The sequence below is a fragment of the Pleurodeles waltl genome, chromosome 1_2, assembly GCF_031143425.1.
Source record: "Pleurodeles waltl isolate 20211129_DDA chromosome 1_2, aPleWal1.hap1.20221129, whole genome shotgun sequence".
Taxonomy (NCBI): Eukaryota; Metazoa; Chordata; class Amphibia; order Caudata; family Salamandridae; genus Pleurodeles; species Pleurodeles waltl.
In genome coordinates this window covers 481,613,729-481,630,913 of record NC_090437.1, presented here as the reverse complement: position 1 = coordinate 481,630,913, position 17,185 = coordinate 481,613,729, and the positions used below count along the sequence as shown (strand labels likewise).

Genomic DNA, 17,185 nt, shown 5'->3' with positions numbered 1-17,185 from the left:
ACTTTGCAGATGTCCTACTGCGCAAGTGCCAGTCGGGCGAGGATTTCTGTGACCTGCAGGCACGAGCTACAGCAATGACATCATAGGAGAGGGAGTGCTGAATTCGAATGGAATGGATCCGGTTGTTTTTGGGGCGCTGGGAGGAGTTACAAAGCTCCATTCACTTCAATGGCTGAGGGTGGGGCAGGCAGATGAGGACAAGAAGGGAGTGGGTGGCATAATTTGTAGGTCATCACAGAGAGGCAGGCTTTAGGAGGGGTGCAGGGGACTGCTCTCCTGGCAGGAACGTGTTTAGTACTGCATTTGGAAAAAAATGTTATGGAGCTGAGCATGACAGAGTGCTCCTAATATCAACTCTGTAGAAGCCCAAGTGAGGGAAGGAACTAGCTGCAGACAACAACTGCACTAGTGAACTAAGAGGTAAGTGTGCAGTTAAGCTTCTGCTTAAGGAACGCCAACCCACCCATACCCCCTGTAGCAGCTAGGGGGAAGGGGTGGTTCTTGATTGGTCTTTTCTGGTTCTGGATGGGCCTCTTCTTCTATCTCCAGGTCTTCAGAAAATGATCATAATTAACTTGGTAGGGTGACTGAGTGAAAGGAAGGATGGGAAGAAAGGATCGGATGGATGGATGGATGAAGTGGTGGATGGGTAGATGGAAGAGTGAAAGGGAGAGAGGGTGTATGAGTAAAAGAGGGTGCTTGAGTGAAAGGGAGGGTGGATGAATGGATGAAATGGAGGATGAACAGATGCATGGATAAATGAGTGAAAGAATGGATGTAATAATGGAAGAGTGAAAGGGAGGGCAGGCGGATGGATGGATGGATGAGTGAAAGGATGGGTTGATGGATGAAAGTGGATGTATGGTTCAATGCGTGAAAGGACGGATGGATAGATGAGTGGAATGGTAAATGGATTAGTGGGTGATGGAGTGGAAGTATGGATGGATGAGGAAGAGAATGGATGAGTGAAAGGAATTATGTAAAGATGGATGAGTAAAACAATGAATGAATGAGTGAAAGGCAGGGTAGATGGGTGTCTGGATGAAAGGCTCGATGGATGAGTGAAAGGGTGAATTGATGGATGGATGAATAGATGGATGAGTGAGAGAAAGATGGATGGCTGAGTGAACGGGTAAATGGAGGGATGGATGGATGGATCGAAGGGTAAAAGAATGGGTGTAAGGGTGGATGGCTGAGAGAAAAGTTGGATAGATGGATGAGCCAAAGGCAGCATGATGAATGGATGGAGTGAAAGGATGGCTAATTGGAGCAAAAGGGTGGATGGATGACTGAATGGCTGGATGAATGGAAGAAAGGGGGGATGGATAAGTGAAAGGATGGATGATTGAGTGGATTGACTGGTTTGATGGATAGGTACCCTGGGACCAGTGGTGGCTCTTCTATATGGGCTCCACAGCTACACTACACCCTCCTTGTTTTATTGTCCATTTTTGCTGTATCAAGAGTGAATAAATATTCACTCTTGGTATAACAAAAATAAAATGCAGGCCCGCTTTGGGTCCAGCAATAAACGGAGGCAGCTAGTGACATTCTTTGATTGCTGACATAGGTGCATGAAGGTGCCTGTGCCAGCCATCAACGAGATTGTTTACAGCTGGTGAAATCCCAGCACCGTGAGCATGTCTGTGTGTGTTAAAGTGAGAGAGTCAGTGAAGAAATGCATCAAAGTGAGTGAGAATGAATGACAGTCAGGACGAGTATGTGAGAATGAAGGTGAATGAGTGAGGGAGAATCACAGTGAGTGTAACTCAGTGTTACTGTGTGTGAGATTGAGACACAGTAAGACTGAGTAATCTAGAATGAGTGAGAATGAGTGAGAATGAGTGGGACTGAGAGAGACAAAGTGGGCCAGAGTGGAAAAAGTGAGACTACATGAATTAGTGGGACCAAGTGAGACTGAGTGAGTCAGAGTGAGACAGTAAACTTAGAGTGAGAGAACCCTTCAAGAAATAGCTCCTTGGAATTCGAGCCAAGGATTACGCCCATCACTTTTAAAGGTCACCAACTGCCACTGTCCTTGAGGGTGGTAAAACGTGGAGTGTACTGATTAGAATTGTATGCACATGCCTGTTAGGCACACAACTGATGAGCCTATCTTTTTCTACATCACATTTTTCAATGAGATGCCAAATAGGGTGGTTGGTGTTGTCCTGTGTTAAGCACCTTTAGATCCGTTTTTCACATCAGCTTCTTTCATGTGGTTCCGAGCTTGCTGCAATAGGTGAAATGTCTGAGAGGTGAGTCTGCGGCAGTCAGTGTGTCTTTTAAATGACCTCAGGATTATTATTTGCATTAGTAGCTGACGAGATGCTCTTGGCGTGCTGCTGGCTGACGCCATAGGAAAAGACTGATTAACTCCAGGGCTGTTTCCCATTTCACTGAAGATTAGGATGGACAGGTAGAATGTGGTGAACTGTAGCAGCACAATAATTAATCTTACAGGCCAAATACAATACAAAGAAGGCAGTTGTGGAGCGCGGGACGGCAGGCTTTCATTTCTTCTTGAATCGAAGGTTGCCAACATTCATCTACAACGATATGAAGGAGCTGCTATCACAGGAAATATTCCGCCGGTGTCTGATCCGTGCATATTAGATTCAGACTCATGCAGAAGACTGCACACATGCATAATCTTGAAAACTGGAAGTGGACGTCTGCGCCCATCATGGAAGCGCCTGCTTAAACGAGGCCCAGATGCTGAGAAGTGGGTTAAAACGGATAGTGAGGAAGAGACCTCACACTTAAGCTGTAAAAAGGGCTGACACTGTCAAAAGGGGTCCCAGTATTACAAAATGCATTATACACTTATGCAGCATTGTGGACCCATCTCTCTCCCTGAATGGAGACTGCTGAGTAAATATATATATATTTTTTTAAATATAAACAGGTGTTAAAAATATAAATATGCACAACACGCATATAAACTTTGCAAAGGTGCCTGTAAACAAATCATGGTTTGCTTTTCTATCTTTAAAACATCCCACTCCTTGATATTCTATGAGGAGCTCATATGGATCAAATCACCGTTGCTTACCCCTAGGGCACAAGTCCATAAAACAAGAACGGGCCATGCCAATAGGTCTCGCCTGTGGGCGAGCTATTATTAGCTTTGGCAATAGGGTGGGCAACGCAGTGCGGTAAGCAATGGGTGGGCTCTTAGCCCCATGTAAGTAAACAAAATGTCTTGCAAGCGACAGTCTCAGGAGAGAACCTTAAGAACTCTCATGGCAGCAGTACAGCAAATGCAGCCCTGATTGATCAGGGGTTGGCGAATGGCAAAAGAAAAGAGGAAAAAAAAAGAAAAACGCTAGTAACTTTGCACAGTTAAAGAATTCCTTCATGCTGAGGTTAACTAAAGCTCACACTATCGCAGTGCAAAATTAGAGTCAGCCAATCAGGATTGGAGAGTGTTGTCGGGACTGGAAAGGAATTGTAGGTTGAACCAAAATGCCATTGTTCACATGGGGACACAGAACCAACCGGCTCAAAGGGCATGGACAGGAAGGAAATTGCCCCATCTGCAGCCAAAGAAAGTACCTGTTTTGGAATGCCAGCAAGACTTGGTTCTTTCAGCAAGTTACAGAGTTCAAACTGTATGAACTTGAATTTTACTAAGGTGGAGTCACAAGAAAAAAATATCCAGGAACTATAAAAGCAATGCCCCATACATCAGTACTTGAAATGGAAAATAGATAGTACTCACTATACGAGATCAACTGTTACTTAGATGTAGTCATATTTCCGTTCAAATTAAAGAAGTACTGGTGCTCGGTTGCTTAGAGTACCTGCGCTTTAATAAAAAGCCATGCATACATCAGCTTCTGCTTTTGATAAAACATGTTTTTTTCTGATAGTGCTTCATATCATGATTTAAACGTTTCTAAGAGCTATAAATCACAAGTGTTACTTCTACATTTTCATTCGGATACCTGAAGGAAACAGGTATAGCTTAAGCTACAAAAACTGAAGGCAAAAGGACAATGTTAAAAAACGTAAAAATGTATGTTAAAGATTGATTTTAAATAAAATAAATAGCTAAAAAACTGTGCAGTGTGGGTAATAAACAGGATTATTTTAGACTTCGACAAAACAAAGCCAGCCCAGTGAAGTTGTGAGCGAACGGGCTTTTAAAAATGAAGTTAATCTGAAAATGAAATTAATCTAACACTTGAGTGATTTCTATCTTGCAAGTGCCCAACACTGTAGCCATGATCCAGCTTGGCAAAGGTTTTTCGATTTTTCCATACAGCTCACGAGGTGTGGCGCAATAGTCATAGCAAGGTTGTCTTTTCTGGCACAACCTGGGTAAAACAAATATTTTGTTGAGCGCACAGGTTAAGTTTGTGGACTGCTGAGAAAGCACAAGCCATTTGGTAAGAGCAAGAAGGGATGCACAAATGCTGCAGTTTTAAATGAGTGTTTCATTGAGCCAGCGAGGGTGTACAGTGCACAGAGGTGCTTACAATTTTAACAATGGCGCACTAGTGTCACCCTACCCTGCTCATTAGAGGAGTATGTAGATTAGATTCAATGTTAATTGGACAAATGCATTGAGCAATGACTGCTTGGAAAATACTCACAGATGGCGGGTATGAAAAACTGTGCCACAGAGACATATAACCCCTAGAGAAAACTGAAAGAGTCAACAAAGCGGCCAGAGAAGTCCATGCACCAGTTATAGAGTTAAAGCAGTAGAGACAATTACGCATTGGGAACGGTAAGTGAATGAAGAGGCTAAGGAGTGGAGGGGCCTGGTAGGGCAGTTTAATCCCCCAGGTAGCAATTCTCTGTTTCCATTACTTTACCTGCAAATAGGCGATTTAATGGCAAAGATCACCGGCCACTGTCCCCAGGAGAGCGGAAAAAATGTACAACACCACTGAGGGAGATGTATTACGGCCGGTCTATTGTACACACCCTGTGCCGGGAAAAGTCTGCATTTCTAAGAGGGTAATTTGTAAACCGAGAGAAGCAATGCCCACTCCCACTCCCACTCCCACTCACCCCCCAGATGGCGTTCAAGTGATGCCTGGAAGTGAAGGTGAGACGGCATGTTCAGCATTGCAGCAGCAGACAAGGCTTCCAGGGACTATAAAAGCAATGCCCCATGCATCACTATTTGAAATGGAAATAGAAAATTATGGGTACTCACTGCCCGATGCTTCCCCCTGATTTATGTGGCGCCGTCTCTCCTGGGCACAGACCAAGCCCACCGCAGCATGCATATCCTGTTGTTTGTTTGGCTTTGTTGAAAGGGCACCTTGCTGCTGCACAGAAGCAGAGCAGACCAAACCGGGCGTGTGTGGACAGCGCATGCGCGATGACCCTAAAAATGACCTTTACGTGTGAAAGAGTCAAAAGCAGGAAGTCTGGGACTCAACCCTTTACACGTGACCAAGGTGTACGGTGCACTTCCTGTCCTGTAAAGATATCCATTGTGCAACACAAACACAGAACAAAATAAAAAAATAAAATTAAAATTGAGGTGGGCAAGCCGTGCAGAACATACGAAAGGCAGACGGCTGCAGTTTTTAAAGATAAAACGCAGCATGCCGCGCTGATCAAGGGATAGGCGTGCGGCGCTAATCAAGGGAAGTACGAAGTAAAGAAAAAAAAAGAAAAAATTAACAAATTGAGATGGGCAAGCCGTGCAGAACATAAGAAAGGCAGACGGCCGCCGTTTTTAAAGATAAAGCGCAGCAATCCACGCTGATCAAGTGAGCCAGTAACAATAATGGAAAAAGTGGGAGTTGACAAGTCATGGGGTGATGCTCCAGGGGAGTGAACAAGTTACAAAAAGGAGGGACCAGGAAGACACCTTACCCACTGGAACGCAAGGCATTTTAAAAGACAAGCGATCACACAAATCAGAAGCGATGGGAGGAGTCCAATTCCACAAACTAAATACAAGAGATCGTCCTGACAGCATAAGCGCTGTCTAGGCTCGACCTAAAAAGAAGTGGGGGGACTAACCAAGTTAGGCAGTATGCAGGTGACATTATGGCATGTGACATCATGACTTGTGATATGACGGCGCATGACATCAGATGTGGCATCAAAGGAAGTGGCATCACAAGCCATGACTTTACATGAAGTGACATCACAAGAAGTTAAATCAGACCTTACTCATATGTTTAGTGAATCTATCATGAGTATATCTGAACGCATTACGAATATACAAACAAACACTCTTAATTTCGGCAGAAGACACACTTTTGTAAGCTACATATAAAACAATGTTGCCTTTTGATAGCATAAAGCTTCCTTTACCCAGGGATTGAACAAACTATGGGCCTCATTAGGAGTTGGGTGGTCGGACCGCCCAAACTCCAAAACGGCGGTGGGGAGGAGGACGTCAAGCTGGCGGTCTCACCACCTCCGCATTACAATGTTTCCGCCGGACTGATCGGCGGAAACAGTGCGACAGCATTGGCCTCGGCTCTCATAGACCAAGAGAGAAAAAAGTTGAGTGAAAAAGTATAAATATGTTTAAAAAAAAAAGTGTATAGTAAATAAATTAAAATAAACTGTAAAAGATGTAAGGAGTGGCACACAAGTAATTTGCATGACAGCATTGTGAAAAGGATAGACTCCCACACGAGCAGTCTTGATGATGTCTTCTTTTATGGCTACAAGTTTATCCTGATACAGAGACCCCCATCCATCAGAGGTCTAACCATATAAAAACTATATTATTCTATTGGTTCGGTGATAGGATTATACAAATGAACTATACCAGGGAATACAAGGGAAAGAGGAAAGGCTGACAATATCTTCTCTGCACACTATACTACTCATTTATTGGTTGTGTAAATAAATAAAAAGGTACATTTAAAAACAATGTGTGGAACCACTGTAAACACTACACAGGCATAGCGGAGAAAGGAAGGAAAAATAATGGGAAGTTTGCTGGGAGAAAGGAAATGGTTCCTCTGGTTTGCATTATAGAATTAATGTCTGCATGTGGTGGTGGAGAAGGGAGTAACGGATAAGAGTTAGCTACTGTGCAAACCAAACTCAAAAGCTAGCCTAGACATTCATCATACTTCACAATTAAGAGTGCACTTACTTCAGTAGGGCCAGCATACATCATAGGAGAAGGAAATATGGCCACTATTGTTGTTTCTGGGTTTAGCACGCCCTCCTCCAACACTGCAGCATGCTGTTTCATGCGCCACATCAGAGGGACGTCATCATCTTTAGTCCACCCGCCCAGCGGGTGGAGGAGGAGGACAGGGCGGTTGTACCCACGCTCGAGAAGCTGCCGGTGTGTGTCTTGCATTAACAAGGCGTGACCGTTGTGTACCGGGTTACGCAATTGAAATGCAAACACTGCATCTAAGACAAATAAAAAAAGAAAGACACTACAGTCAACACAATCTTGGTGCTTTAATCAATAGAATTACATTTATTAACTTTGATCAGCACCTAAGTGCCAAGGACAAAAATGTAATGCGCGTAGGACAGTTTTAAAGTTATCCCTAGAACTGCTCTAGTTTTTTTAAATTCCATATTGCCTAAATTACATCTCTCCTGACAAAATATGGTTTGTGAGTAAATTAAACATAAATGTATTCTACACAACCTAGTGCCACTATAAAAGCAACAGTGCCCAAAGTACCAGTGGAAAAAAATGGGAAATTGGATCACAAGCATTAGCTCTAAGAGACAAGACCCATAAGACATATGAATTCCTGATTTTTCCACTCTAAAATAAGTGTGTTACCCAGTACACTACATTAAACTTACCTGCATACCGAGTGAAGATTGCAATTCCTATGGGCTCTACCTCTTTGAAGAAATCAGTGCATTGTAATATCGCATTTCTTTTCGTAAGAGTGCAGAAGGAGTGTTCTGGTTTACGTAACAAAGCTTAAAACATGCCAAATACCAGTTTTCAAGTTTGCATTTCTCATATGTAGGATGTAACGCCACTGACTCAAAACTTACACCCACCTTTCAGCTACGGGTCTACCCTTGGAAAATCACACAGAAAAGCAAAGTCCGAAGTTACAAATGCAATGCAGAGCACATGACTATTTCAGTTCAATCCAAATTAATTCCAAGACCGATTTCAAGAAGCGAGAAGGACAAGGAAAGAGGGAAAGGTGGTGAAAAGAGAAACTGATCCTTGCATTTTGAAAAATAAAATCAGTGCACTGATTCAATAGATCATTAGACTAACATTCTCTACGATATATAAAAGTTTGAAGTGATGCATCGAGGACAGTAAGGAGGTTTTTTTTATTATTTCTGTGTTTTGGGAATGCTACGCACTTCCATAGGATAACTGCAGATACTAGAACAGTTTGTATTAACTGTCGGGTGAAGAGACAGGAGTGGTTAGTCAAACTAGAAGGGTGGGACCATGGTGAATGTTCCTTGATGGTAACCCCTGGGGTTCTTGTCCCAAAAGCCTTCTTGGGCAGAACAGACAACTTTAAATTTGACGATCACTGGTCCTTTCAGGGTAGGCGTGATGTTGGAAGAAATTATGCAAATAAAAACCACACGTTGTAAGAAAACCAAAAGCACACATCCCTTTTCATTAGCTGAAGATGTAGTTAAACAACTTTTCTAAACCACAAAAAGAACCCCACACCTCTGCTACACATTAAGTAATCATCTTCACAGCGCAACAAGAAAAGATGCCCAATTATAGTATGCACCGTCATACCAGAAAATGGTGGCCCATACCATACAAATGCTAAAAATAACACATTTGTGATTGAGTAGCTAAAATTATTAGAACAACTTACTTCGTGGAACAGGGAGTGATCTGTGAGTAACTAAACTATTCAATCCTCTACAGCTGGACCATGGAAAAACCCTTTCACCAGCTATCAGAACATTTATTTGTGTATATTTCTTTTAATTCTGGCAACCTTACTAAGTTGAAAGATTTTTTGTAAATAATGCTGGTGAAAAGTCGTGAAAAAGGCGTAAACACAAAATGTATTCTCTGTGGAATAATTGTGAAGCAAAAACATTTTTTTTACACCCCCCCCCAGTCACCACTAGGTATAGGTAGGACCTAGTTTGTATCAATCTTCACATTTTACAAAACAATTTGACACTTAAGTTGCTGTCTGGAATGTTTCAGGGTGATCAGTCAAGCGGTGGAGAAAAACGTGGGGTCCCAAAATGTGTTTTCCACATGTTAATTCCCACAGGATATTTGAACACAACTACAGCCCAAACCGCTAGATGGAAATACACCAAATCTGGCAGAAAGGTAGCTGTTGGTACAGAAAGTGCTCTTTGTTTTTTGGTGTAAATTCGTTCAATAGTTTGAGATATTAAACAAAAATCAAATTTGAATATATAGGGACACTAAGGCTCCCCGAACCCACCGGGTCTCGTGCTGAAATCTGATTGGCTGCGAACACTTCAACCAGGAAGTGTTGGCAGCCATCTTGGGACTCAGCTTCAGTCAAGTCCCTGAAAAAAAGATTTAAAAAAAAAACAAGCATTTGCAATGCAATTGGTCTTGCGTTTGCTTGAGTGAGAGATATTAGTGTTGCAAATTCCTAACTGGACTTTTCTTGCCACATAAATTGAAAATGAAAAGTAAAACAGTTAGGAGAAGCAAGCCGATTCAAAGCACCACCGCCGCCATAAGCATGAGAGATATTGGCTCTGAGTGAATGTCTAGAAAGGATCGTAGCTGGGATGAAAGGCAAACCAAAACTGGAGGAGTGGCAATCACACGCTGTAACAGGAGGAAGCGTGACGTAGTGTGATGGCCAAAATAAATGTTCACTTAGATAAATCGCCTGGGAAGGGAACTCAGCACACAAAGGTGGGACATTTAAAAAAATGCACCAATAAAAATGAAGCATTTAAGACAAGCACAACAAAGAATGAATAGCAAGAGTGGGCATGGTTAAAAGGCCAGAGAGAGATTACAACAGGTTAGAGTGCTTGCGCTTGACCATAAAAAAAAAAAAAAAGAACAGGGGCCAGGATAGGTCCTTAGTGCTGGTGCTGCGGCCTAGTGAGACCCCGCCAGAGCAAGAAAGCTATTTTTTTTTTATTTTTTTTTTTAGAAATGTTCGCCAACAATCGCAGCTTCTTTGCAACTCCGGTGAAGATTTACCCACAAAAAAAAAAAAAAGAAAAAAAAAAAAAGATAAAAAAAAAAAGAAAAAAAAAAAAGGGCTGGCTTCCGACTGGTTGTGAAAAAAGCCCCCTTATGGGCCAGGTCCTGTAGGCATTATTTAAGAACAGGACCACCACCTCCCCAGGGGCTTTTTATTATTATTTCATTTTTTTTAAATAAATAAAGGAGGGAGGCACAGAGGGCACACCTCTGTAGGCTCTATAAGTCCAGGGGAGGTGTTGTAACTCAGCAGTAATGGGGGACCTGGGGGACCGGGTGGGCCACACCGCCATCCCCCCCCCCCCCCTGAGCCCACAGGACCACTACCTCCATGGGGCTAAATACCATGGAATGGGGGCCCGTGGACCACCACCTCCCTGGGGCTAAATGCTTTTAGAACTATGGGAGAGGGGCTGCGCGACCCCCTCCCAGGCCACATATGACCCAGGACCACCACCTCCCTGTGGCCGGCCATGAATAGTATTGGAGGGAGGCCGCCCAGCCCCCCTCCTAGAGCCAGTAATGGCCCTGGGGATCCACCACCCCACAGATGTTTGCTTTTGCTTGGTGGGAGCTTTAACAGCTCCCACCAAGCAAATGCAAACACTCTGGTTCCAGTAGGCGGGAGCTGTCAAAGTGCTCCACCCCACTGGAAGCGAAGGTTTCATCTCTTTCCTTGCCCCCAGACATGCAATAGCAATGGCTCCTGTAGGGAGGCAGGGAGCCGTCTGGGACTGTGGGGGCCTTGAGGCTCCCTCCGCGGTCCCAACCTGTACAATGTCATTCCTCTTGTCCTAGAAGCTCCCTGTTGCTTCTTCCCTCTTGGGGTCGTAGAAATCCTCCTCCACCTCCTCTACGTGCGGCTCAGGGGTTGCTAGCACCTCAAAGGCTTTCTCTTCCTCCTCAACATCTGTGCTTGTCGACGGTTTTGGTAGGATCTTGAATTGCTGTAGCGTATTGTCAAACTCTTTTTTGCATTGTAGGAGTGCTGCCACTTTACCCTCTAGTATGCACATCATCTTTTCCATCTCTAGTGCCATTTCGATGTCCTGTGTTGTCGATGGCCTTTTTTTCGGCGTTGGCTGTTCTTCCTCCAATAGTTTCAGGGTTTCTTTCCACATGGAGGTTTTTGTCTGTTCCCGCGTTTGGCCTTCTGTATCCCTAGTGTGGGATCCGTGGACATCCCTTGCTCGTGGCTGGCCCTCGATTGTCGATTTCTTGGAAGTCGAGGCTGCCTTGTGAGACATTTGCTTGGGGATTTTCCCTTCCCGAGGCCTTCAACGGTCTCTTTACCTTTTCGAGTCTCCTTTTGACGTCCTTTGACGTTTTCTTCGGCACACGTTTTTTCTCTGCATTCCCCTCGAGAAGTTCAATGTTCAAACCCAGTGGGTCAATTCAGTGCCTCCGACCTGTTCTTTCTCGTTGCTGGATAGGCCTAGGTCCTTCAGGGACGCCTGGGGTTTTTGGCTCTGTATTACTACATCGTGTTCCTTGTCTGCTTTCAATGCACCCTGAGTGTCTTGGGTAAAAAAGAGGCCTCGTCCCTGTGGTCTCTCAGTAGGCAGAGGTTGCACACTTTGTGAGGGTCACACTTGGCAAATTTGTGGTGGCAGTTCGAGCAGAATTTAAAGGGGGTGTTTTCCATGACCCCTACCTTGCTTCATTCTCCTGCCACATACGAATTCTGTCGGCGTCCCCCAATGAGGTATATGTCTAGCGGTTCCCTTCTCTCTGTCGCTTTTCTTTTCCCTCGTTCGGCAATATTTTCCCCCCCAAAATACCTTGATTTTTTTGTCGATTTTTTTCGACGTTGTCCCAACACAACTTCAGAGCTCCTCCTTTTGCTTCCAGATCCAACAGTGGAAAAAAGAATATGGAGATGGCTACCACACACAGAAACGTTCTGGGCGCCGTCCGATATCACACTGTGGATGGACAAAGCACCAAATTGTGGTTGATGACGTCCAAAAAGAGGGGTGAGGGGGGTGGAATGAAGAAGAGACAATTCTGGACCCAACCATAGATAACAGAATAATGCACAGCATGTAAATCCAGAAATGGATTCACGCTGCAAAACTAAGCTCTTTGCTGAGACCTTTCCCTAGAGTGACATGCCCACTGCCCGTGTCCAGGTGGCCCAACTGACTGGAGGTGGTCCCCAGGTGATTCTGAGCAAGTGCCCACCCTGGGTTGACCCCCTCCAGTCCAACACGACAAAGCCTGCAGCCTGAATCCAGAGAACTCCACTGACCACGAAAAAACCAAAGACACCCATTGGAAAAAGGTACTCTGCACCTCCAACCCCCAGACATTGGGGAATCCGAACTCCGGTGCAGCAACATCAAGGAGGCAGCCCTCCTCCTTGTCCAGCCCATGGATTTCTGGAACCGACCCCCTGGACCCAGCCAGCAGCATCTAAGTAACCCCTGGGGTTCCCCTATAGGAAAGCATTGGGAACCCAATGCTGTGTTTGCACCCGGCCGCCCCTGTGCCGCTGAGGGTGTGTGTTTGGTGCCGACCTGTGCCACCCCTCCCCATTCCTCCTCTAAAACCCCCAGGTCAGCCCTCCGATGACACGGGTACTTACCTGAAAGTGGCCCCAGCCTCCATAAGAGCCCATGTTAAATTTGTCTCATCTTTGACCTCTGTACCTGGCCGGCTCAGTGCTGCTGGTGGAGGGTGTTTGGGGTTAACTTTAACCCCCACCTGTTGACTTCCTAACCCACGGAAACTGGAACTGTAAGTCTTGTAGTTACCTCAAAATCATACTAAACTTTCTTCCCTCCAGGAACTGTTTCTGAAAATTGCCCTGTCAACTTGTAAAATAGATTATTGCTATTTATTCAAAAACAGTATAACTTGCAAATTCTAATCAAAGTGGTATTGATACCTTTGTTGAATACCTATTTATTCATGTACTTACCTGCAACTTGAATCTTGTGGTTCTAGAAATAAATTGACAAAAGGTATTTTTGCTATATAAAAATCATAGGCCTGGAGTTAGTCATTAAGTGTGCGCTTCCCTTATTGTCTGTATGTGTACAACAAATGCTTTGCACTATCCTCTGATAAGGCTAATTGCTTGACCACAGTACCAGAACAGAGAGCATTTCTATTATCTACTTTAGCCTCTGTTAAGCCTCTGGGGAACCACTGGACTCTGTGTACACTATATCTCATTTTGATATAGTATATACAGAGCCAGCTTTCTACATATGGTGTCTGGGAGGAACTAGCCCCTCTGCTGAGACCACTGTCTTGGATGACAGGTTTGTACAGTTGAATGTGGTGAGGGACTGACCTCTCTGCTCAAACCTCTGCTCCAGGGTGACAGGTGTGCATAGTAAAATGTGGGGAGGGACTGGCCTCTCTTCTGAAACCTCTGTCTTGGATGATGGGTGTGCACAGTAGGGTGTAAGGTGAAACTAGGTTTTTATAGTTGAATGTGGCCGGAATTGACCTCCAACTGAGACCTCTCCCTAGTGTGACGGGCATCCATAGTAGGACGTGGGGAGGAAATGGCCTCTCTGCTGGGATCTCTCTCTGGGCTAACAAGTGTGCATAGTAGGGTGAGGGGAGTGAGTACTCTCGCCACTGAGACCTGTCTCTTGGATAACAGGTGTGAGTAGCAGGGTAGGGGGGGGAAAACAACTGCCTTCTCTGTTAAGATCTAATCCCAAGATGATGGTCGTGATTAGTAGGCTCTGATTAACAAATACCATCTCCAGTAAGACTGCTTTCTACAGTGATAGATGAGCAAAGCAGAGTGAGAGATTGCCTACTCCTTTCTACTTTTCACGATCCAGGGAGACCACAACATAAAAAAAAAAGAACATTTTTTTCCATCACTGTATTTATGCCTCACAAACCTCTTCTCAATACCTACGGGGTCATGATGCCTTTCTCCTAGTAGAGTGTATTGAGCAATCACCTACTACTTTCTGCTTTTCATGATTCCAGAGGAGTTCTGTGAGTTCGCAATATAAAAAAAAAGATTTTTTTTATATTTTTTTCATCATTGTACTTATACTTTATAGACCTCCTCATGAACTAGGGGGAAAGGATGCCTTCCTCCTATCCCCTGATGTAGCTTTTCTTAGTTCCTTCTCACAACACCTGACAAGTTTCACAGTAAACAACAATGGCGGCCATTTTATTTCTAAACCTCCAACAGCTAACCAATCAGAGAGCTTGCTCTCATGGGACTCGTGGGAGTCTCTTGCTCCAGCAATTGTGGCTCACAACCAATCACTTGCTTAATTTTTTAATTTGGCTTTTGCAGGACTCTTGCGGATCCATCTTTCCAGACATACAAAAATATTTTGAACCTTAATTTCTCAAGAACTACTAAACATATTTACACCAAATAACAAAAAGCACAATCTGCAGACTACGATCTAGCTTTCCTGCTAACTGCCAAATTTGGTGCAATTCAAGTTAGCAGTTTCTGATGGATACAACTACCTGTGGATTCCTCACCTCATGAATACTCCCATGGCGCCAGCATTTGACGGAAATCTTCTTACTAGTCTCTGCACGTCGACGAGGACGTCACTCTAGCCCACGCGACGCCGTCTGACGTCATACAGGCAATAAGAAGTCCTCGCCGACGTGCCGATGACAGTTCCCTTTTTTCCGTGCATTCGAAACGGTTATCTTCGAGGGAGTTACTGTTACCTTCGTGGTTACAGTGTATTGTCTGCTGCGTAGTCTTCTCTGCGGTAACAATGTCTCAGAGGAAGTCGGGTTTCAAGCCCTGTCGAGAGTGTGGGGGCAAGATGTCAGTTACAGATCCTCACTCCGACTGTCTATGGTGTTTGAGCTCCGACCACGACGTCTCGACTTGCGATTCATGTCAACACATGAATCCGAAGGCCCTCAAAGAGCGCGAGGCCAAGTTATTCATGGCAAAGTCAAAGAAGAAGGAGAAACATCATAAGAAGTCTTCTTCGCCAAGGTCTCACCGGCGTCATCGAGACTCCCGGCGCCGTAGAGACTCACGACGTCACTCCAGCAAGGAGTCTCATTCGAGGTCACCTTCGGCTCGGCGTCGGAGGACTTGGGAGGTCAGCCCCACGGTCACGCCGCATCCATCGACGCCGTTGCCCTCTCCGGCGTCACCGACTTCACCTGGTCAGGCGTCAGTGATTGAGGTGGTGCAGCCTCTTGTGTTTTCTCCGGCGTCGCAGACGTCGAGGCCGGCGTCGGGGTCGCCTTCGATCCAGGCACCCCAGTATCCGGCTTTTCCCACTCCTGGAGCCGATAGTACCGCGTTTCTTAATGCGATGTATACCATCTTTCAGCAGATGGCTCCAGGAGCTGCTCCGGCTGGTCCTTCGGGGCCCTTGGCCTTTTCGTTGGGTGATCCTGCGCCTCTTCGGCCGGCACCCTTTATGCCCTTTCTCCCTTTTGGGAATGTGGGCTCGGCGCCGGTGCCGGCGTCGGTGGCCGCTCCGGTGGCTTCGGATGTTTCGGCCCCGGAGGTTGCCCCTCCGTCGAAGTCAGGATTTTGCCCTGTGACTCCGGTTGGTCCATCGGCTCCAAGACCTCGTCCTCCGGCTCCTGCCTCGGCGCCGAAGCTGCCTGTGGCGCCGGACGCGGCGTCAGATGCTTCTGGAGATCGGCGCCGTTCTTCGACGTCGGCGGAGGCCATGTCGACTCCGCGTATCGAGGAGAGACTTCATTCGAGGAGGCGTGCTCTCCGTCTTTTAGAAGAGCAAGAGTACCAGCGAGTCCTAGAGGAGGGAGAGATTGAGGACTCTGGAGACGGACTGCATGGTCTGGATACAGCCAGTGGGCTGGACACTTCCCCTGAGTGGGACCTTTCATCTCCAGGGGAATATACGGAGGAGGCTGCTTCCTTTCATGCTGTGGTGAGGAAGGCAGCGAGCTTTTTGGACCTGCCTTTGCCGGTGGCAGAGGCAAAGCAGAATTTGCTGACAGAGGTATTGCATCCGGCCTCTGCTGCAGCTGAGCCTCTCTTGCCATTTAATGAGGCTTTGCTGGATCCGGTGTTGGAGGTGTGGAAGAAGCCGGTGTCTTCCTCGGCCGTTCATAGGGCTGTGGCCAGGAGGTATCGAGCTGCACCATCTGACCCTGGCTTTCTCTCTAGACACCCTACGCCGGAGAGCTTGGTGGTGCAAGCCTCCTGTTCCTCAAAGTCAGCGCCTGGTTCCTTCCCGACAGTGCCTGGAGACAGAGACTCCAAGAAACTGGATGCGCAGTCCAAGAAAATATTTTCGTCATGCAGTTTGGCGTTGAAGGCCACCAACGCCACGTGCATTCTGGGGAGGTACATCCATGCGCTGATGGATGATATTTCGTCTTCATTCACGGAGCTTCCCCAGGGTCTTTTGGATGTGGTCTCGGACGCCCAGGCTGCCGCGACCCAGATTATCCAGTCTGGGCTGGACACGACCGACTCGGTGGCCAGGGCGATGGGCACGGCTGTGGTGGCAAGAAGACAGGCCTGGCTCCGAAACTCAGGGTTCTCTGCGGATGTGCAGTCGACCCTGCTGGACCTCCCGTTTGATGGGGACAGACTGTTTGGAGCCAAGGCAGATTCGGCCTTGGAACGATTTAAGGAGAGCAGAGCCACAGCCAAATCGTTAGGACTGCAAGCTCCTTCTTCCTCTGCCTCTTCTAGAATTTTCAGGAGGTTTCGGGGATTTGGGCGTGGCTCTTATTCCTCTTCCTTTCGGGGGAGGTTCCAGCAACCCGCCTCTTCCCTCCCCTATAGGTCATTTAGAGGGAGGGGGAGGGGTGGGGTCCGTACCAGAGGAGCCTCTCAACAGCACTCTGCCTCTTCCTCGTCCTCTGGAGGGGTGCAGCAGGGGAAGCAGCCTTAGGCTTCCACCGTTTCCCACTCACTCCTCTCCTGTAGGGGGGAAGATTACAGCGTTTTCTCCACAAGTGGAGGTCTATCACAACGGACACTTGGGTTCTCGGCATTGTGGGAAAAGGCTACGCCCTTCCCTTTCGGGAGTTCCCGCCCCTCATCCCGCCCCGCCCATCTTATTGTTCAGAAGAACACCTCCTGTTGCTAGAACAGGAGGTTCAAGT

The 17,185-nt window shown here is 46.2% G+C and overlaps 1 protein-coding gene across 1 annotated transcript in view; it reads right to left on the bottom strand.

Annotated features, from left to right (window-relative positions):
- The window catches only part of PAPSS1 (3'-phosphoadenosine 5'-phosphosulfate synthase 1), a 340,888-nt gene that overhangs the window by 88,951 nt on the left and 234,752 nt on the right, over positions 1-17,185 (bottom strand). The window contains exon 10 of the mRNA XM_069241180.1: positions 7,091-7,359. Within this exon, the coding sequence (XP_069097281.1) occupies positions 7,091-7,359 (269 nt within the window). The remainder of the gene's footprint in view (positions 1-7,090; positions 7,360-17,185) is intronic.